The sequence below is a fragment of the Heptranchias perlo genome, chromosome 20 (assembly GCF_035084215.1).
Source record: "Heptranchias perlo isolate sHepPer1 chromosome 20, sHepPer1.hap1, whole genome shotgun sequence".
Lineage (NCBI taxonomy): Eukaryota > Metazoa > Chordata > Chondrichthyes > Hexanchiformes > Hexanchidae > Heptranchias > Heptranchias perlo.
In genome coordinates, this window is record NC_090344.1 from 20,786,669 (window position 1) to 20,809,366 (window position 22,698).

At 44.3% G+C, this 22,698-nt stretch overlaps 1 protein-coding gene and 3 non-coding genes across 4 annotated transcripts in view; 2 read left to right on the plus strand and 2 right to left on the minus strand.

The window, feature by feature from the left end:
* Positions 1-2,634: 2,634 nt before the first annotated feature.
* Positions 2,635-22,698, minus strand: part of LOC137335965 (zona pellucida sperm-binding protein 4-like) — a 55,529-nt gene continuing 35,465 nt past the window's right edge. The window contains exons 12-16 of the mRNA XM_068001471.1: positions 11,145-11,213; positions 10,354-10,407; positions 8,979-9,095; positions 7,149-7,248; positions 2,635-2,741 (exon numbers count right to left, since the gene is read on the minus strand). Of these exons, the coding sequence (XP_067857572.1) occupies positions 2,635-2,741; positions 7,149-7,248; positions 8,979-9,095; positions 10,354-10,407; positions 11,145-11,213 (447 nt within the window). The remainder of the gene's footprint in view (positions 2,742-7,148; positions 7,249-8,978; positions 9,096-10,353; positions 10,408-11,144; positions 11,214-22,698) is intronic.
* Positions 3,663-3,736, minus strand: trnan-guu (transfer RNA asparagine (anticodon GUU)). Its single transcript has one exon. It is a non-coding gene; the product is annotated as a tRNA-Asn (tRNA).
* trnav-aac (transfer RNA valine (anticodon AAC)) lies at positions 9,861-9,933 on the plus strand. Its single transcript has one exon. It is a non-coding gene; the product is annotated as a tRNA-Val (tRNA).
* On the plus strand, positions 18,202-18,283 carry trnas-gcu (transfer RNA serine (anticodon GCU)). The gene has a single exon. It is a non-coding gene; the product is annotated as a tRNA-Ser (tRNA).

Consider the following 22,698-nt stretch of genomic DNA (forward strand, 5'->3'; position numbering starts at 1 on the left):
GCCCCGCCCACTCTTTGTTCCCTCTCACTGGGACCCTGAAACTCCGCCCACTCATTGTTCCTGTGCCAAGATGGCCGCGCATGCGCCAAGATTCTACCATGACTTCCGCTCGCAAGATGGCGGCCAGTCACACTGCTTTTCGGACGGCTGCTGGTCGGGCCTGTCACCGAGGTGCAAACACTGGGCCTGTGAACTCGTATTTGTGGCCTCAAGATGCGATCAGGTGCTTGTGAAGCTTCTCCGCCTACCCACAGGTCCCATTCCTCCCCCGTCTTCTCCCGGCCTCCGACTCGCCTCTTCCTCCTCAGTCCTTCGCCACCACTCGCACTGCTCATGCTCAGAGCACGGCCCGGTCCTGCCACTGCGCACGGTTCTCCTGTAGTCATTGATAGGACACATTCTGAGGCGCGGGGGATTGTGGGGAAATGCCCCGCCATTGAATGCCGGAATTTCCGAACAGAAAATTAATCATTGTCATCCCATCGAGGTTGGTGCCAGGGAGGCAACAAACATAATAAATAAATTATACAGAAACCCGAGTGCTCAGCCCTTCCCCATGGTGCGAGGTAAACTGGCCGCTACTTTTCCGTTCGTAAGTCGCAACTCAGGCCCGACCCGCCCAGTCTGGTTTAATTGCTAAATGTTCTCTAACTCGAATTCAGACCTGTCATTCTCAGGGAAACTGACGAGGTCTCATTTTTTCTGTGCCCTACCCGAGAGCCAGTTAATGGCTTTAATAAGCTGGCAACAATTTTTGCAAAAGTGAAAAGAGGAGAAAAATTCCACGAGCGATGCCTCAATACACAAGGGATCGCGAACACTGTGACACCAAATCGAGGGCAACTTACACGGGACACCAAATCCGGGAACAACTTACACTGAGACACCAAATCCAGGACCACTTACACTTGGGCACCAAATCCAGGGACCACTTACACTGGGACACCAAATCCACGAAACACTTACACTGAGACACCAAATCCAGGACCACTTACACTTGGACACCAAATCCAGGGACCACTTACACTTGGACACCAAATCCACGAAACACTTACACTGGGACACCAAATCCAAGGACACGTGGACAGGGATACCAAATATAGGGACCACTTACACAGAGACACCAAATCCAGGGACCACTTGCGCAGAGACACCAAATCCAGGGAACACTTACATTGGGACACCAAATACAGGGATCAGTTGCACAGAGACACCAAATCCAGGGACCACTTACATTGGGACACCAAATACAGGGATCAGTTGCACAGAGACACCAAATCCAGCGACCACTTATATGGTGACATCCTTTTTGCACCTTCTCCAGTATCTCTATATCCTTCATATAATATGGAGACCAGAACTGTTCACAGTACTCCAAGTGTAGTCTAATCAAGGTTTTATACAAGTTTAACATAACTTTCCAATTCTATCCCTCTAGAAATGAACCCTAGTGCTTGGTTTGCTTTTTTATGGCCTTTTTCACCTGCATCACTAATTTTAGTGATTTGTGTATCTGTGTCCCCAGATCCCATTGCATTTCTACCCCATATACACTCTTATTGTACAAGCAGTATGTGGCCTCCTTGTTCTTGCGACCAAAATGCTCCACTTCATCCTCATCTTTATTAAAATTAATTTGCCAATTACACCCCCATTCTGCAAGTTTATTGATGTCTTCTTGTATATTCTTGTAGTCTTCATCAGTATCAGCTATACGCCGCCCCAAACTGGTGTCATCCGTAAATTTTGAAATTGTACATCCGATTCCCGAGTCCAAATCATTTATATAAATTGTGGCCATGATGTGGAGATGCCGGTGATGGACTGGGGTTAACAATTCTAAACAATTTTACAACACCAAGTTATAGTCCAACGATTTTATTTTTAATCCCACAAGCTTTCGGTCCATCACCGGCATCTCCACATCATAAATTGTGAACAGTGGTCCCAGCACCGATCCTTGTGGAACACCACTTTCCACCTTTTACCAGTCTGAGGAGCGAACCTTAACCCCTACTTTCTGCTTTAATGCAGTGATCAAGAGAAACTTCTTTACACAGGGAGTTGTGAAACTGTGGAAATCACTTCCAAAGTTCTGTCATGACAAGTGGCCTCATGTTTTTATCCAAGACATCACACAGCCCAGTCATTTACTCCAAATGTTGATGCAATGGTTCAAGCTAAGAGGTGCCAGGTATTGGGAGCAGCAGTAGCAATAAATAAAATCTAAACGTAAGTAAGTACCAATATCGTTCATCTTCATCTATTTCTAGTTTAATAACTTTTGCTGAATGTGGCCCAGGCCAAGTGCCATAATATCGGATCAGGCTCATCATCCAAAATGAGTTTGACAAGCCTAAGATAGACAATGTGAAGCGGATTACCCTCATCCACTAACCCAGCAACTTATTCAAAAAACTGAAGCAAGTTTGCAAGACACGACCTTCTTTCCCGGAAGCAGTGTTGAGGATCTCTAATGGCGCCTTCTCTTTCCCCGTGGTCAGAAACAGCATCTCTTCGGATCCCTTCAAGCATATTCCCTCTGATCGATGTCACACCGATGGGCCTGTCATTCCCTGGCTCTGATTTGTCCCCTTTAATGAAAATGGGAACTACTTAAGCTATTTTCTAATCTCAGGAGACAATCGCTGACTCTACTGAGCTGTTGAAGATGCACGCAAGGGGCTCACAGAGCACCCGTCTCATCTCTTTAAACACCCGTGGGTGAATATCATCGGGACCTGGAGCACAATCTATTTTGAGATTTCGTATTTTATCCAAGATGACATCCCTTTCTATTTTAATATTTATGATGTTATTGTCGACAGCACATCCCACAGCTGGAATCTGAGCATCATCCACAGGAGTGTAGGCTGATGAGAAATAGTCATTTAACAGCTCTGCCATAGCCTGGGAATCTGTCCTGAACTGTCTTTCAGTGGCCCTAAACCATCTTTAATGGTCTTCTGACTCCTGTCGCAGCTGAAAAGGCGTTTGCTTTTATTCACACAATTGTGCACCATCTGCTTTTCCAATGATCTCTGAGCTTCTCTAATGGCTGCTTTTGTCTCCCTCGATTGTGGGTGATATTTGACACTATCCTCCTGTAAACTGAATTCATCCTGATCTGACCTGAGTTAAATGTGAGACAGTTCGGGGAGTCAGGAATCATTCACCCTGAGACCTAAACTTACAGGTAAAATCCCAGACGGTTCCTTCGTAAGGTTTCCTCTGGTTCCTCGGCATATATTTGTCAGGATGCCGAAACCCAGCTTTCTTACAGTCCACTCCTGGAGGTCCCACTCCCTGAGCCTACAACCTTCAGCAGTGTCAGTGGTGGAGTTCACAAATGAACTGAAACCCTTCGGAATGCGAAAACAATTTTGCGTTTCCAAAATAAAAGGACTGACATTTATCGTGGAAACAGTCTGGTGTCGCTCACTGCAGAAACATCCATGTCAGAGTGAAGCGGCTCTCCTGCAATCTTTGGACCTTGTCTGTCAAGAAGAATTCTGATTTTCGTGAAGGCAATCTCAAGTTAAATGGTGGAAGATCGGCCATGCTCAGCTGGCCATCCAAACCGTGCATTTTCTTCCAGACAAAACATATATTTGAAACGAGGAAATGCGAGACCATGAATCTTAAGGTAAAAGCTTCCCGACCGTCTCTGGGTGGGCTCGAACCACCAACCTTTCAGTTAACAGCCGAACGCGCTAACCGATTGCGCCACAGAGACACCGCACGTTTGTTTTTGAAACATTGATTTAACGAGCTAAAAATTCTGGTTGCCGCGATCAATTTTCCCTCTCTCTACCATCAGTTTACTTTTCCAAAATAAAGGGTGTGAAGTTTGCACGAGTGAAAATCTGTGCTGTATTATTTCTGAACATTAAACTCACCTTGCCATTAAACAACTGTATGTTTGAAGTCTTAGTCCCATCGTGGCAGAGAGGATTGATTTTTCGAGCTGTGATTCTCCATCCTCTATTCCAGTAATATTCAGGTTTGGTGAAAATCAGATGAGATGAAACGATCAGGTCCAACCAGCAGGTCTTTGACACTACACGGTGTCTACAAAGTTGTCGCTTGCACTTACAGTGAAGCTGGCGGCAGTTTTCACTCTTAAACCAGTAACTGTGATGTTGAAAGAATATGTGGCCGACAAACACTCGATTTCCGCGCGGTGACACAGTAAAGTTCAGTTAATGCGATTGCCGATTGGCGAGAGGGTGGATTTGGAACTCCTGTGCGGCTGCACTGCGCATTGCCCAGATCTGCTTGGAGCGATATTCACCTCAATTTATCACTGACAGGGACAGTTTTATTCAATGTCTCTTTTCTCTGGTAATTGTTGAGATTTCAAAAGTTGAAAACGGCCCGTGCTGACCCCAACCTCGCCACTTACACGCTGACAGATACAATGCGGTCACGCTCCGGTTCATTGAGATGAAAACCGAGAGCGATTTCATAGTCGAATGCAATGCGAACAAAACTCATTTTAAGAAAGTGCAGGTCACAGAGGTGCCTTTAAAGTCCCGAATGTTCGAAGCAGAACTGGAAAATGCGCAATGCAGCCTCACAGAAATTCCAAATGAACTCTCCGTGGAGGAAAATGAGTGACAGGAGCAGAAGGAGATACCACGTGAAAGATTTGGACCCAGATCTGCTGCATGAGACTTTAAATGTTGTCCACCTTTAACTGTCGCTCATAGTGTTAGAACAGTCACTGTTATCATTAGCCTTCTTGCACTGCAACTCCTCAATAGCCCCAGGTTATCACAGCATCGCTTTCTTCAAATTGAATCGCAGTGTGAAAAGTTACACGATTTCAAACCTAAGCAAAGGTGTGCGAGATTGGAAGGAGAGTGCGAGTGGAGGTCATGGTCTCGCGGGGGGGGGGGGGGTAGTGATATCATCACCTGAGCATTAAGATAGCCCACATACCAAAGAAGCAGGGAGATGAGATCTTTGTGTCTATTTTTCCCGGCATGTGCAAAATCCATCCCTTCTCAATGGCCAGTACCGTTCTTTCCCTCTCGCTCCCTGCTGTCCAGGTCAGGATGGGATTCATGAATTCCCCTGTGTTTTCACCAAGCATCTAATTCACCTGGCAGCTGGAAGAGTGGAGGAAGCGGGAGGGGAAGAAAAGTTTTAAACAGGAGATGCCACGTGAAACGGGCCGAATCGTATGTGTGTCAGTTGCTTCAAATTATCCACGGCAGCCCTGCCTCGCCTCGGAGCTTTCCCAGGAGCTGCATCGATTCGGCCCGTGCCTGCGTGCGTGCATTTTGGAAATGGAAACAGAGACATCCGCTGCTTGTGGGAGTATTTCACCTCAATTTTAAATTTCACGCACAGGCCGACCCGCACTCGGTACTGTCATGGCCTGAACAAGTCTTTCGTGTTGTCAAAGAAAATGCCACTTTGTGCGAGCAGGTGTTTGGACTGGACTGCACTGAGCTGAGTCACTGAGGATATTCAATTCATGAAATCAGTACTTCAAACAGAAAAATTCTTCGCTCACTCATCCTGATACATTCGCGTCTTGATTCTTGAATTATTGTTTCATTCATTGCAAAATAGGAACAGGAATAGGCCATTCAGCCCCTCGAGCCTCCTGGTTAATACATACTTCTTGAGGTGGGGTGCCCAGAACTGAATGCAGTCCTCCAGATGGCGTCTCACCAGAGCTCTGTGCAGCTGAAACATAACTTGAACCTCTTTGCATTCGAACCCTCTACAGATAAACGGGGAGAGTGAGAGCTCAAGAGAGAAAGCGAGAGAGAGCACTATGCATTGGACAAACTTTCGAAAGGAGTTCATTTGAAACCCCACTGAGCTTTCGAACCACTTGCTCTCCCGCATCAAAATTTCATAAGCAGCATATGGGTAATGTGAAATCATATAATTCATAACCGGTTTAGTCGCGCAATGGGTAGCACATCGGACTTTTCGCTCAGAAATTGTGTGTTCGCATCACACCACCGTTAAATTTTAGTTCGTTGATTTCGGAGCTGGGAAGTGAAATTTTGAAGCAAAACCGGAACAGGATCATTAATATCTGTCAAGGAAGGGAAACAGCCCCCATCCACTTCCTCTGATACAAGTGGCTCCAGTCCCACCCGAATTTATAAGGCTTAAACCACTCTGAGCTGGATTGGCGAAACACTCTCAAGAAGGAGGCTCGTCATCTGCTCACCGCGAAAGTCAATCTGCTGGACTTCCAGCTCTGTCAGACGGGATGTTCCTTCAGACAGGTTTCTAACTGGACACATTCATCCTGCTGCCGTGCGAGCATTGGTGCTTGAGGGGTAGAATTCTTGTTTGCAGTAATTCTATTCCTGTAAAAGTAGCTCCTGAAGATCGCAAGATGGAAAGTATCGTGGCTGAGCGGTCTAACGCGCTGGTTTAAAGCTCAAGCTAAATCCCATAATTTGTAGATGGATCAAAATCATAGTTTGTGGCTCCAATTCCGAAGCCTCCCTCTGTAAACTAAGAAGACTAAACATCTCATCTGCGTTTGCGACAGAGTGGGCCGGAGGAACCACATAGCTGAACAAATAACTAGATGCATTACGGAACACACCAATTGTAAATAGAAACTTAGAAAATAGGAGCAGGAGTAGGCCATTGGGCCGTTCGAGCCTGCTCCGCCTTTCAATATGATCATGGCTGATCCTGGACCTCAATACCATATTCCCGCTCTCTCCCCATACCCCTTGATGCCTTTTGTGTCTAGAAATCTATCCAGCTCCTTCTTACATATATTCATTGACTTGGACTCCACAGTCTTCTGTGGTAGAGAATTCCATAGGTTCACCACCCTCTGAGTGAAGAAATTTCTCCTCATTTCAGTCCGAAATGTTCCCATCTGCTATTGCAACAGTATACGCCGGAGGAACCACACGGCGATGCAAATAACTAGATGCATTTTGGAACACACCAATTGTACCTTCAACTGCGGCCGAAATTTTCACAAGGAAAAGGATTGGTTGGTTTCGGTGGGCCTCGACTCACAACCTTGCCATTTCCCGGCCCTGGACTGTCATATAAGGACCACGCACTGACTGATTGCGCCGCTAGAGCCCAGTTACTTTGATCACCTGTCCCACTCTGCTGGAAAGAACCTTAAGGTGAGAGGCACTTACCTGTGGAAACGTGTCCAGTCATTGCGATGAAAATAATATCTGCACTTTCACTTTCAGCTTCTTTCACATCCTCTGCTCCATCGCACGACAATTGGGTTTTCTGCGAACAGGCCAAAATGAACATTGGTAGAAATTCTAACAGCAGTGGGGTTCAAACCCACGCCTCCGTAGAAATTTGATGGAACACCTGAGACATCGAGTGCACGCTACCATAATGTCACAGTAATGTTTAAAGAGCTGTTTAATGCTCAAATAAATGAATTGAAGCTAATTGACCGCATTTACCCCGTGCTGGGGTTGTTCTCCTTGGAGCAGGGAACATTTAGAGGAGATTTGATAGACGTGTTCAAATTAATGTAGGGTTTAGATAAAGTAAATAAATAGAAACTGTTCCCATTGGCGGAAGGGTCGTGAAGCAGAGGACACAGATTTAAGGTGATTGGCAAAAGACCCAAAGGCGACATGGGGAAACACGTTTTTACCAACGAGTAGTTGTAATCTGGAACGCGCAGCCTGAAAGGATAGTGGAAGCAGATTCAATCGTGGCTTTCAAAAAGAAATTTGATAAGTGCGTGAAGGGAAATAATGCAGGGCTACCGGGAAGGAGCGGGGGATTGGGACTAACTGGATTGCTCTTACAATGAGCCTGCACGGGCTCGATTGGCTGAATAACTTCCTTCTGTACTGTAACCATACCTCAAGGGCAATGAGGGATGGGCAATAAATGCTGGCCTCGCCAGCGACGCCCACATCCCATGAACGAACTCAAAAAATAATGACTGTATAATTCTATTTTACAGTTTATTTTCATTGCATGCATTTCTCTATCTCTCCCTGTCTCTGTCTCTTGTGTTATCCGCTGATGGACTTCTCAGGCTTCCTTGAACGGCGATGGCTGATCGAACCTGCAACACCAGCAGAGGAGGTTCAAGAAAGATTGGGACAGGAGGAAAAGTAAAGGGGCAATCCAGCTGTTGCAGCCAATGTCTGCACATTAATGCCTCTTCTCTCTCACAGAGGCATCAATTTGATTAAAGTATTTTTACAGTAGATTGTATATCAACACAATTCCGAGACAGACTGCAATCATATCATGGAATCATACAATCATAGAATGTTACCACACAGAAGGAGGCTATTCGGCCCTTCGTGTCTGAGCCGTCCGAAAAAGAGGTATCGAGCCTCAACCCACTTTCCAGAGTTTGGTCCACAGTCTTTTGGGCCAAACCCTCTGCCTCCATGAGTCGATCTCCTTCATGCTCCCAAATCAGAGTCGGGTTCTTACGACCCGTTTAATATTTACATGCCTGTGGAAGACTTTTGGATTGCCTTTTATGTTGGCCGCCAGTCTATTCTCATACCCTCTCTTTGCCCCTCTTATTTCCCCTTTCAGTTCCCCTCTGAACTTTCTGTATTCTGCCTGGTGATTGAATGAAAAAAAATGTTAGGATTTCCGTCAGCCTGAAACAGAAAGTTATTAGTTGATTAATGGCGATTTGAACAACTATTCGTCTTTTTTCAGAGTTTAATGAGTATTGCGAAATTAATACAGTAAACTATTTTGTAGAAGTTAATTCCCTGAACGGGAAAGGGACCCGTCACCCACACTGAGAGCATTTGCAGACGGCAGCTGTGTTCTGAGGGTTTCCTATAACAACATGTGCAGCACAGTTTCTGCAGTGTTGTGGTTATCACGTTCGCCACACACGAAAAGTCCCCGGTTTCAAACCGGGCAGCAATATTTTTAGGCCACCCACTCTGCCTCCATGAGTCGATCTCCTTTATGATCCCGAATCAGTGTCGGGTACTTCCCACCCATTTAATGTTTACATGCCTGTGGAAGACTTTTGGATTGCCTTTTATGTTGGCCGCCGGTCCATTCTCATACCCTCTCTTTGCCCCTGTTATTTCCCCGATCAGTTCCCCTCTGAACTTTCGATATTCTGCCTGGTGAATGAATAAAAGAAAAGTTAGGATTTCCGTCAGCCTGAAACAGAAAGTTATGAGTTGATTATTGGCGATTTGAACAACTATTCGTCTTTTTTCAGAGTTTAATGAGTATTGCGAAATTAATACAGTAAACTATTTTGTCGTCGTTAATTCCCTGAACAGGAAAGGGACCCGTCTCCCACACTGAGAGCATTTGCAGACGGCAGTTATCTTCTGAGGGTTTCCTATAACAATCTATCTAGCAGAGTTTCTGTGGTGTAGTGGTTATCACGTTCGCCGAACACGCGAAAAGTCTCCGGTTCAAAACCGGGCAGAAGCATTTTTGGGCTGCCTCCATGAATCGATCTCCTTTGTGGTCTCGAATCAGAGTCGGGTTCTCACGACCCGTTTTATGTTTACATGCCTGTGGCAGACTTTTGGATTGCCTTTTATGTTGGCCGCCAGTCTATTCTCATACCCTCTTTTTGCCCCTCTTATTTCCACTTTCAGTTCCCCTCTGAACTTTCTGTAATCTGCCTGGTGAATAATTTTTTTAAAAGTCAGTATTTCCGTCAGCTTGAAACAAAAAGTTATGAGTTGACTAATGGCGATTTGAACAACTATTCTTTTTTCAGAGTTTAATGAGTATTGCGAAATTAATACAGTCAACTATTTTGGAGAATTTAATTCCCTGAACGGGACAGGGACCCGTCTCCCACACTGAGAGCATTTGCAGTCGGCAGCTATCTTCTGAGGGTTTCCTATAGTGAACTGTATCGCAGAGTTTCTGTAGTGTAGTGGTTATCACGTTCGCCTAACACGCGAAAAGTCCCCGGTTCGAAACCGGGCAGAAACATTTTGAAAAAGTTCCCCACTAAAAATCAATACGTCTGAAAAAAAGCAAGAAATCATTCTGTGGTTAAATGTGAATAAAATACCACACCTCACAGAACCGACATGTTTTCCATTCTCTGTATAGTTCAATACACATTCAAACACTACACATATACAGACAGTGTCTCGCCCTCATTTACGTTTCATGCCCCGACTGTGCAGGAAGCCCCTCTCAAAGATGCACATTGCGATTGTTTTCAGTTGATTTGTGAGAGGTCATTAAAGGATCCTGCAGCGCTGCCTCGGTTTATAAATACAGTTATAAACAGCATTGAAGCCGCGGCAACAAACAGATCAGTTTTTCGATGTTCGATGTTCCCCAGCTCCCGCATTGAGTGAGGCCACGAGACCAACAACATTCAGGCTGCCTGTCCGATCACACGTTGCTGGCGGGAAGCTGCAATTGCCGCTTCAGGCAGCGAATTACTGCCCATCCCTGGGAAACAAGATAACACCAAAGCTTTGACAACACATTGTCTGTCCCGTAGTTGCTGCTCCGCTGCGAAGACAGAACTTGCCAGCTGTTTCAAAATTTACAACCAGAACACTGGATCCTCAGATCACTAGCGTTTTAAAAGTCTGTTGCTCTATCTACTGAGCTACGCAGGCTCGCAATTTGTTAAGTTCTTATCGTATATATTCATTGTAGGACTCTGAATTATCCATCGTAGATGTCGAAATTGGGTGAGGGTCCCTGTTATAAAATTGTCAGCAACGTGTTGAGGACAATCCTTGTTTCTGTTGAACATGATGTAAGAAACATGGACAGTGAACTCGTGAGTTTACAGTTCTTCGTGTTTGTGCCAAATAAGAACATAAGAACATAAGAAATAGGAGCAGGAGTAGGCCAATCGGCCCCTCGAGCCTGCTCCGCCATTCAATAAGATCATGGCTGATCTGATCCGAACCTCAAATCTAAATTCATGTCCAATTTCCTGCCCGCTCCCCGTAACCCCGAATTCCCTTTAATTCTAGGAAACTATCTATTACTGTTTTAAATTTATTTCATGATGTAGCTATTATTTAACAATATCTTGTCATTCGTTAGCAGCAATTAAAATAACACTTTACATAGTGGCTCAAAAGCTGAACTTGTCCCACACGGGAGCTGGAAAAGGCCTCTCGACCTTTCAGCGTATTAACATCTGTAACCTGAATAATTTCACCCGTTACACAGTGACACCAGGGAGAATATTTCCCATCCAGATTTTCGCCACACGAAACTTCCAACTGATGAATATCCTGTAAACGAAAAGAAGAATTGTATGTTTAGTTCTTTAGATTGAAAGTTCTCGTACCGGCCCATTTGCCATATCAGCTGCCGCTAATAGCTCCCTCTCCCCCTATAAACAAGTAAACTCACACCGACTATTGCAAGACGGCAGGCCAGAGGAACCCAAGTGCTCACATGGGAACACTAAGAAGTAGATGCGTTATGGAACATACCAGTTGCACCTTGAACTCAAAATGTTCGATTGTTCCAGATGAGGCTCAAACTCACAACCTGGGCATTTCTGGAGTTCATAAAAGTACCGCACTCTGAGCGCTTGCGCCACAAGAGCAGCGCACAATCGGTCCGATCAGTGCTCCCGTCAAACAGCTTCATTTTCCGTCTCTGAATTATCGCTTTGTGATCTTTTTCCGATTTCTCCAAGAAGCCTCCAATCAAGATGCGCTTCGATAAATATCCGCAGTGAACTTTAAAAGCCCTGGAATCTGAAACAAAACCCCAGAAGATAAGAACTTTTATTGATCTTATTATTAACTGAAGGACAACTTTTGATGGTGCTTTAAGGAGGATTTGGATAAAGTGTGAAATGAAACGAAGAAACTCTCTCTGAGCTGTCGTTGATTGAAGAGATGGGCGTTATTTCATTTGTAAACCGAGGCTCGGAACTTCCTGATGGAGAAGTGTGACAGAAGATTGTGATTAGTGGCAGTTACCGGGGAGATCGAGAGGAGAGGGAGAAAAGTCAAAGTCACAGCTGTGACAGCTCAAGTGCTCTGCTTATCTGCAATATTTAAAAAGTAATGTACAGTACAGGGCAAACCGATTTGGTATCGGTTATCAAAAATACTAAACGATACAGGTTCAAAGGCGGATTTGTGAAGAGGGAACGGATTTAACCGCCAGACCGAAATCATTCCACATGAATCTGAAGCGTCTTGAGAAAAACGGCAGCGCGAACTGTGATGTTCGTGTCATCACTTCAAAGACCCTCCAATTACCGACAGTATCTTTGAACGAGTTGTGCAGCAAAACCGTGAGTGAAGCCGCTTTGCATTTGTCAAACGTGTAGGTGACGATATTGGCGTTAATAAGGGTCGATTTCAATTATTTGAAATCTCACCATACCTCTTGACCCGAAAATCGACGATAAAATCGGGTTTTTCCTGTAGGTCGTGAATTGAAGGGAAAGCCGCATCAAACAGATCAGAGAAATGAAGAGCAGAAAATGTGGATGAAATGTGCATGAGTGAAAATCCCTGTTTTTCGGAAGACTCTGTCCCCCAATGGTGGAGAGGATTGATATTTCGAGCTGTTATTCACCAGCCTTAACTTTAGTAATTTCCTGTTTGCTGACAATGAGATGAGACGGAATGAACAGGTCTAACGAGCCGGTCTGTAACACAGGACAATGATTCAGTGCAGCTCGTTACCCAGTCACTGGGCTCCGTTATAGCCGCTCCTGTCAGTCACACACAAAGATAAATTGTAAATCTGAAACAGAAAGCGTTAATGTATAACACTTAATATCAACCACCAGTATTTCCCTCTTTCCGGCTTTTAAAACAATCTGTTTCACAGTTTGTCAAACCCAAAACAGCCTCTGGTATTTGCTGATCGAGAATTTCAGTGGAAATTGGGACCGTCACTTAGTATCGGAACAAATATACCCGCTGAGGTTTCGGGGTTGTTACTGGTTTATTTATATCAGTGAGTGACTGGTTTTAAACTAGGTGAGGATCCAAGCCTGAGGTAAGAGCCTGGGATAGACAAGAGATTCTACAATATATCAAGTTAAATTACATTGATTCCACCAACACTGTACATCACATCCCTTAAATATTGTTACCTTTTGCTATGTAAAACTGGTGTGGGTGGAAATGGGAAATAACTGAAAAAACCTTCATTGTATCAAACTTATTATTATTATACAAACAATGTACAGCCTATCCCTTAAAAAAGACTCAATGTAAAACCAGTCGCCAGTTCCAGAGATGCTGTGCCGGTTATGTGATTTGATCCGATTCTGACTGACTTAGTATCAGACGCGCTCCCGTCCACAGTAAACGGATGGGGCCGGATCCACAAGAGAAAAATGAGGACCGACCTCCGCATAACCTGTCCTCATAATTTAACCATTTTAGCCCCGGTATCATTCTGGTGAATCTGCGCTGCACCCCCTCCAAGGCCAATATTTCCTTCCTGATGTATGGTGCCCAGAACTGAATGCAGTACTTTAAATGGGGTCTCAGCAGATATTTCTACCTGTAACATTCTCCCCCTTTGAATACCAGCTTCTTTGAGATAAAGGCCAACATCCCATGGGACATTTAAATCAATTTTTCGACCATTCCACTGGCTTTTAGCGATTTCTGTAATTGGACCGCTAAATCTCTCTGCTCCTCCACAGTTCCTAGCTTCTCACCTTTCAGAAAATATTCTGATCTATCTTGCTTCAGTCCAAAGTAGATGAGCTCACATTTCTCCATATTGAAAGTTTGAACAGACTGGGGCTCTTCTGTATAGAAAAGAAAAGGCTGAGGGGTGACCTGATATAGGACTTTCAGATTATGCAAGGGTTTGATAGGTTAGACGTAGATAAGGTGTTTGCATTTGTGGAGGTGGGGACTCCAAATCATTGAGGCAATTAATATAAGGTATTCACAATTTAATTCAATATGGCATTCAAGAGGAACACATTCACCCAGAGAGTGGTTGGAATGTGCAATTCGCTCCCACAAGGAGTAGTTTAGGCGAATAACATGGATTCGTTTACAGCGAAGCTAGAAAAACGAATGGAGGAGAAAGGAATATAAGGGTTTGCTCATTGGGTTCGATGAAGAGGGGTTGGCGGAGGCTTGTCTGCAGCATAAACACCGGCATAATCTAGTTGTGCCGAATTGCCTGTTTCCGTGATGTACATTCTATGTAATTCTATGTTACTCCATCTGCCACAGTTTTGCCAACTCACTTAATTTATCAATTTCCCTTGACAACTTTATGCTTCCATCTACACGACTCACTGTGACACCTATCTTGGTGTCAGCGACACAAGTGGACATACGGCTCTCTATTCCTTGGTCTACGTCATTTATATGCCGGGTCTCTGTCTCCCACCTTCTAACCAACTCCCTACCCATTTCATTAGGTTGCCTTAAATTCTACGCACTGTCATTGTCGTTAACAGTCTCTTATATGGTACCTTATCGAATACCTCTGGAAGTCAATATCATATAACAACCATGGGCACTCCATTATCTACCACGTTAGTTACATCTTCGTAAAGTTCAATTAGTTTTGTTTAGACTTGACTTACCCTTTACAAATCCATGCTGGCTCTCGCTGATCAATTCATGTTTATCCAAGTGCTCAATCTTTCTTTCCCTAACAACGGATACTGACAACTTCCCCACAACGGATGTCAGACTAATGGGTCTATAATTTCAAACATCATTTCTGCTGCTCTTCCCAAATAATGGAGTGACATTGAAATTGTTTCCATCAATGGAACAATTCCTGAATCAAGAGAGTTTGAATGATCATGACTGAAGCATGTACAATTTACTCACCTATTCCTCTCAGTCCCCTGGGATGGTAACCGTCAGGTCCTGGAGATTTGTCTATCTTTAATCGAATTATTTTCTCCATTACCATTATTTTACTTATACTGAATCCCCTTGATTTATTTACAGTTTTCCTCATATCTCTGATATGTTCGCCTCATTTGTTTCTGTGAAGAACGAAGCAAAGTAAATATTTAGCAACTCTACATTTCAGGATTTTCAATTACAATATCACCTCCATCTGTCTTTAAGCGGCCCACATTACTCTAAGTCTCCCTTCTTTCACTTAATATACTGGTAAAAATCTTGACTGTTATCCTCATTTTCCCGAACAGGTTTTTCTCCTTTTCCCTGTTTGGACCTCTTACGGTTTTTTTTATTTTCAGCACCAAAATAAACAATACTTTGCTGTAAAGTTCGTCTCAATAGTTCTTCACTTTCAGAGCGAGAATATGCCGAAGGATTGGAGGACTGCTAAAGTTGTCCTGTTGTATAAAAATGCAGGAAATGATAGATCAAGTAATTACAGGCCAGTCAGCCTAACCTCGGTCAGGCTGAAGGTATTCTATTAAATCGACTCTGGACTTCCTCCACGGTCAACACAGGGAGGAGGGGACTCTTGACTGACAAGCCTCAGCTCTATCAGGAGAGGGAGACTGACCCACGCTCTCTCTTGCTTCTGGGATGTGCCACTTTTGAAAAAAAAAAGGTGAATTTCTCTATTTCTTTAAACGTTCTGTCTCACTGCACATGATTTAAAGTGTATTGTGGGACGCTGTGAGTGTCTCTCTACCTGTAAACTCTCTGACTCACTGCACGGATGTTTAATGTGTACTGTAGGATAGTATGTAAGTATCTCTGTATCTTTAAACTCTCTGTCTCTCGGCACAGGTATTGAAAGTGTATTTTAGGGTGGTGTGTGTGTCTTTATACCTTTAAACTCTCTGTTTCACTGCACAGCATTGACAGTGTATTGTAGGACGGTGTGTGTGTCTTTATGCCCTTAAACTCTCTGTCTCTCTGCACAGCATTGACAGTGTATTGTAGGATGGTGTGAATGGGATGAGGGTCTGTGGGGCGAAGTGTAGCCGATTGGGAGCAGCGCCCGTTTGCGGGCTGAGCATTGCACGCTTGATTTTCTCTCTCCCTTCTATCTTTCTTTCTCTCTTTCATTCTTTCACCTCCCTCTCTCCCATTCTTTCTTTCACTCTCTTTTCATTCCTCTTATTTCGTTCTTTGACTTTCTGCCCCAGCACCTATGTCTGTATCCTGTTTTTGTTCTCTCATGTGTCTCTGTTGGATGATCCAAAATTCAGACCCGCCGCTTCTTCCAGCTTTTCCTTCCTTCCACGATCATCGTCTATTTCATTGAGACTTTACTGCGGCCTTGCCTACTCTAACACTCACTTTCACATTCTTACGCCTTTAAGTTTGCTCTCCATCGACCGCTGTTTCTCGGGGGCACATATCCCATTTGCATCAATGTTCATTTGTGCCTAGAAACTAGTCGATACATTTCGATCTGCTCCAGAGACAAGCTCGAAGAAAGCAGGGCTGGCATTCGGAAGGACAGCGCATACTTTTCCGTGAAATTTCCATGGGGTGTCTTGTGACACGGGGGATGTTAACTGAAGAACTGGGTTTTGTTTCCATGGTCGTTGGCGCTTTTCCCCGAGCAGTTGATCTGCGGGAGAGACGGGCGGCGCTGCATAGCTGCGAATGACGGCTGAAAGGTGCACTTTTGGCAATCTGGGCGGTGCAGCAAAGTCGGAAATGTTCCGCTTGATCTTAATAGGTCTGTGAAATGTCCGATTGAAAAACAATGAGGAGAAATGAGAAGAGCGGGAATGGTGAAAAGGTGTCGATTACAGGAGGTTGGCCGTGAGCGAAAGGTCCTTTGAATGTTGGGCGCGGAGGGGATTTTGTTCGGAAACGGGAGACTTTTAGCGCACGGGGAAAGTGAAGTGTGAGCTGCGTCCTTGGGTCAAATTGGGTGTTTTCAAGAAAACAGCCATTGTGAAATCACAAAAATGAAAATAGAAAATGCTGGAAACGCTGAGCAGGTCAGGCAGCACCTGTGGCGAAAGAACCAGAGGAAACGTTTCAGCTCTATGACCTTTATCATCCGATCTGAATGGCTTACCATATGCGTGAGTAACTGCGCTGTCCAAAATGCTTGCTTCCATCTCTGAATTATGTGGGTTCGAGTCTCATTGCTGCCAGAATTTGTCGCCCCTTCCATTTTGGCCGCCTCACCAAAAACCCTTCTTTGATAAGATGTGCTTTTCCGCATTGCTGGTTGACACCTTTTTGCACAATTCAGCAAAGTCTGGATTGCCACCCAACTGTTTCTTGGACGGAGGTGTTGGGACTGTAAGGTGTGATCTCGGTGAAGTATCAATCAATGTGCACAATGGCGCCCTGGTGAACAGAGTACCTCTTATAGTCAGTATAATATAAAAGATATGTACCATAATTATGAATTTCTTCTTTGCATCACACTAGGATTTATTATCAGGGAATGTACATGAGCAGGTCGATTTACGTCACGCTCCGGTCGCTTCGCATCGCCTCCCACAAATAGAATAGAATCATCGAAAGGTCACAGCACGAAAAGAGGCCATTCGGCACATCGAGTCCGTGCCGGCTCTCTGCAAGTTCAATCCAGACAGACCCACTCCCCCGCCCTTTCCCTGTAGCCCTGTATTCTCTTTCGTTTCACATACTTATCCAGTTCTTTATTGAAGGCCATGATTGAATCTGCCTCCACCACCCCCTCGGGCGGTGTATTCCAGATCCTAAACACTCGCTGTGTAGAAAAGTTTTTCCTCATGTCACCTTTGGTTCTTTTGCCGAACACCTTAAATCGATGTTCTCTGCTCCTTGAACCTTCCGCCAATAGGAACAGTTTCTCTCTATCTGCTCTGTCTGGATCGTTCATGATTTTGAATACCTCTATCAAATCTCCTCGTAACCGTCTCTGTTCCAAGCAGAACAATCCCTGCTTCTCCAATCCATCCACGAAACTTATGCCCCTCATCCCTGGAATCTTTACAGCAAATCTCTTCTGTGGGGATTCGTTATTAACATCGCCGAATCCCCCACCATCAACATACTCGTGGTCACCATTAACCAGAAATTTAACTGGATCAGCTACATCAATATTGTGGCGACAAGTGCAGGTCAGAGGCTGGATATTCTGCGCCAAGTGACTCACCTTCTAACTCCCTAAAGCAGTTCAACCATCTACAAGGCGCAAGTTGAGTGAGTTGGAAGACTCATGTGATGGCCATCGACCTGAAACGTTAACTCTGTTTCTATGTCGAAAGATTCTGCCTGACCTGCTGAGGATATACACATTTACAGTTTTTATTTCAGATTGGCAACATAGCCAGAATTTTCATTTTGAATAAAGGGGGTTTCGCATGTTTCCGCATGCGACGAGGTGGTCGAGAGGTTAAGGCGATGGACTGCTAATCCATTGTGCTCTGCACGCGTGGGTTCGAATCCCATCCTCGTCGTTATTGCGTGTAAAGTTTCGTTTCTCTCATTCAGTCCACCCAGAAGGTCTGGTGAAAGTCCCATCCTTCTCGAAACGGCAGACGGTGGGTTTTGCATTGTTTGCTGAAATCAGCAACAGTTCCTTCCAAGATGGTGTTGAGATTGTGAGATTGTGAGATCGCGAAATATCAGAGTGTCCATTGGTGTCATTGTAAAAAGAGTAAATCTTCTGGTCAACGTTAGAGAAACTTACGTCCCATAATTAGGATTTATGTCCGGATCATTTCGTGTCTGTGCCTGTTTAAAAGGGGTGTGCTGCAAGTCCCGGATCATTCTGTGTGCGTTTTACACGATTTTCTTGATACCTTTTTCCTTCTGAACTGAAATGACGATCCTCTCTCGAGAAAAAGGTTCACCGCCTGCTTCGGGCAACTGGTAGGAAAAATAACAAAAACTGATGAGACCAAGTTCATTCTGCTGGGCTTCCATTCCAAGTTCCGCACTCTATCCCCCATTCAGACCCAGCCCCGCCTGGACAGTATAATCTGCGATATTCATAAGGGAATGGAGAAGCAGAATATCACGGTTATAATTTTCTTGGTTGCTCAACACTGAATAGCTTCAATTGCAATGATTCAGAAGGTAATCATAGAATCATAGAATCTTACATCACAGAAGGAGGTCAGTCGGCCGTCGTGCCAGTGTCGGCTTTTTCAAATTAGACCCACACCCCAGATTGTTCCCAATAATGCTGCAAATTAGTCCTCTTCAATTATGTCCAATTGCCTTTTGAATGATCCAATGGAATCTAGTTCCACCATCCTTTCAGGAAGTGCGTTCCTGATCTTAACAACCCTCTGTGCGAAAATAATTCTCCTCAATTCCCCTCTAGTTCTTTTGCCAATTATTTTAAATCTGTGATCTCTGGTTACCGACCCAGTTACCAGAGGAAACAGTTTCTCCCCAATTGCTCTTTCAAAATCCTCATTATTTTGAATACCTCTACTGGGTCTCCCGATAACCATCTCTGCTTTAAGGAGAATAATCCCATCTTCTCCAATCTCTCCATATAACTGAAGTCCCTCAGCACTGGTATCATCCAGGTCAACCTGCTCTGAATCCTCTTCAATGCCTTTTCATCCTAACGTTTGGTGCCCAGATCCGTACAATATACTTCAGCTGAGGCCTAACCACTGATTTGTAAGGATTAGTATGATTTCCTTTTTTGATATTCAATGCCCCTATTTACAAAGCCAAGTATCCCATACGCTTTCTTAACAGCCTTATCAACTTACCCTGTTTTATGAATATGAACCCCCAGGTCCCTCTGCTCTAGCAACCCCCCATATATTGTTCCATTTAGATTATACTGCCTCTCCATGTTCTTCTTCCAAAAGTGCATCACTTCACACTGATAAGCGTTAAATCTGTCACCTGACCGCCCATTTCACCAGTCTTTCCATGTCCTCCTGAAGTCTGCTATTATCTTGCTCATTACTTACAACTTTGCCAACTTTTATATCATCCGCAAACTTCGAAATTGTGCTCCCTATTCCCACATCCAAGTCATTTATATATAACACGAAAAGCAATAATCCTAATACCGACCCCTGGGGGATTCCACTGCATATTTCTCCCCAGTCAGAAAAAACATCCGTTCACCACGAATCTCTGCCTCCTATCCCTCAGCCAATTACTTGCCCAAGTTAACACCGGCCCTTTAATCCCACGTGCTTCTAGTTTTCGAATAAGTCTGTTATGTGTTCATTTCTAAAATGTGTCCTGAAAATAACTGTAATTTTATTGTTAAGCAATGAGAAAACAGATATTAAGACCGAACGATAGATCGGGTTCATTCCCATTACCTGAAGGTTACGGGACCCGAGCAGGTGAAATCCCATCTGGGTTTATATTTTCCGAAAACGGAGACGGAAAATAGCAAAACTCATCCCGTCGAAATCCAACAATTGGACGAAGAACCGACAGTCTTTTCCCATCCCGGGTTTCCAGACCTGGCCGTTCAAGGAATCCGGATAAGTCCATTAGGGAGTCACACCGAAAGTGAAGAAACGCAGACAGAGATAGAGAGATACATGCAATGAAAAATAGTATAAATCTCCAATTCTGTGATTGAGCAGAATTTAAGCTGCAGCTTAAAGGAAATTCGTCGCATGTCGTGAAATCTTAGAGGTGTATTACAACTTTATTTCTGAGAGAAGTAAACACTGCCTGGCAACTACAGCTCTTATTCATTTGACCATTTTACAGTGGCGGTGTGAAGTGATTTCGAATCTCAGTGAATTTCAAGACCATGCTTGACCCACTCGTTTGGTCACCCACAGGTAGCACGTGGCTGTAGAGCAGACTGCCCAGGCTTATCACAGGAACTTTGTCAAACTGCATGTTCTAGACACGTATGTAACGCTGCACGTGCAGCCTGCAGCCGTGTGTGCATTAGTGGCTCAGTGTGGAATCCTCGCCTGCCGGCGGGAAACCAGGGGTTGGTTCCAGTCCAATGCAGCTTCCTTTACCTTTTTGTATTCTGTACCCATGAGATCGCCTGAATTGGGATAAATTCATGTTCCGGGTTCAATCTGTACAATTTCTTGAAAGATTATCTTCATTTCGTCTACGTGTGTTGCGTGAACAAACCCTCTGCATTCTGTCCTCTGGTGCTCAAACAAGCTCTGCTGGAGATTAGTCAAACCTGCCTTTTACATCGCTGAAAAGATGTGAGAAGCCAATTGGTGATTTTTGACCAAAAACGGGGACACAACAGGGGTCATCCGGGATTTGAGCCAGTAAAACTCCCTGAGCGGGAATCAGATCCAAAGTCCAACTGGCAACAGAGCCGTGCAGCCACTGTAAAATTTCACTGCCACGCTGCCGATCCGCCATCCTTTCAGAACACCATGGCCATCCAATCTCGCTTTCTTGTACGATATACCATGTAGAGCAATATCAGGTTCTACACTAATTATTTCATATCAACAATATTACTCTCTTTATCAAATTAGTTTTGAATGTACGACTTGTATTATCAAGTAACACTTTACAGAATGAATTACTCTGAAACGACATTGTCGTCTGTCTCGGCATCGTCATAGTTTACACTCCACCATAAGTACACTTTACTCAAATTGCTGCTTTCATTCACTATGAGAGCGAAGACCCATGAATGTGGAGACATTAGCTACGAATTTATCAGCTGGGTTGCACCTTTCCTTTTCCTGCTGTCTCAGTCTTTTTTTTCTTTACCCTTTTCTGCTATTGTTGCAAGTTATATCAGCCATCGCCGTTCAAGGAAGCCTGAGAAGTCCATTGTGGACAACACAGAGAGACAAGAGACAGAGACATGGAGAGATAGAGAGATGCAGGGAAAGAAAATAAAGAGTATAAATGTCAGGTTTTGCAAACTAGCAGAATTTAAGTTACAGTTTGGGAGAGATTCCTTCTTGGGTCTTGAAATCTTGCAAGAGAAGATTGGACACAAGTTAAAATCATAGGCCTCGCTGGAGAATCTCTCATTCTGGGAGAGAGATAAATGCGGTCAATTAACTCCAATTAATCTATTTCAGCACTGAAGGGATCTTGAAACAGGAGCTCTGCGAGCAGAATTCAAACCTGCGCAGGAAAACCTCAATTAAATTTTGAGTCCAACGCTTTAAACACTCGGCCACCGCAGCTGTAAACGGCATGTTCGTTCAGATCGGATTCCAAATGGACACATGCTGCTGTTACAAACGCGCGCATTGATGGTGCTTGGGGTCGAATTCTTACTTGTTACGCTGGAGACCTTGGTTCGATTCCCGATACAATGCAGGATCATTCTGTAACAATGAGGAGCTGAAGAGCAAAAGTATACTATTTCGCCCCTCGAGCCTTATGCGCAATTCAGTGAGATCCTGGTTGACAAGTAACCTAACTGCATATTATCGCCTTAGCCCCATGTCCCTTAATGCCTTTGGTTAACAAAAATCTATCAATTAACAATTGAGCTCGCATCAACTTCCGTTTGTGGAAGAGAATTCCAAACTTCCACCTCCCTTTGCTTGCAGAGGTGTTTCCCAACTTCACTCCTGAAAGTCCTGACCCTAATATTTCGGCTGCTTCCCCGAGTCCGAGACACGCTAACGGGCGGAAATCTTTTTTTTTCTATTTACCCCATCAGTTCCCCTTAATATTTTGAAATGTTCGATCAAATCAGCACTTAATCTACTGAATTCGAGGCAAACCCGAGTTTGTGTAATCTCTCCGCCTAATTTAAACTGTGAAGTACAGGTAACATTCTAGTAAATCGACGCTGCACTCCCTTCATAGCCAATATATCCTTCCGAAGGTGCGTTGCCCAGAACCGAAGGCAATACTCCAGGTCTGGTCGAACCAGAGCTTTGTATAACTGTATCATAATGCCTATCCTCTTGTATTCTAGTCC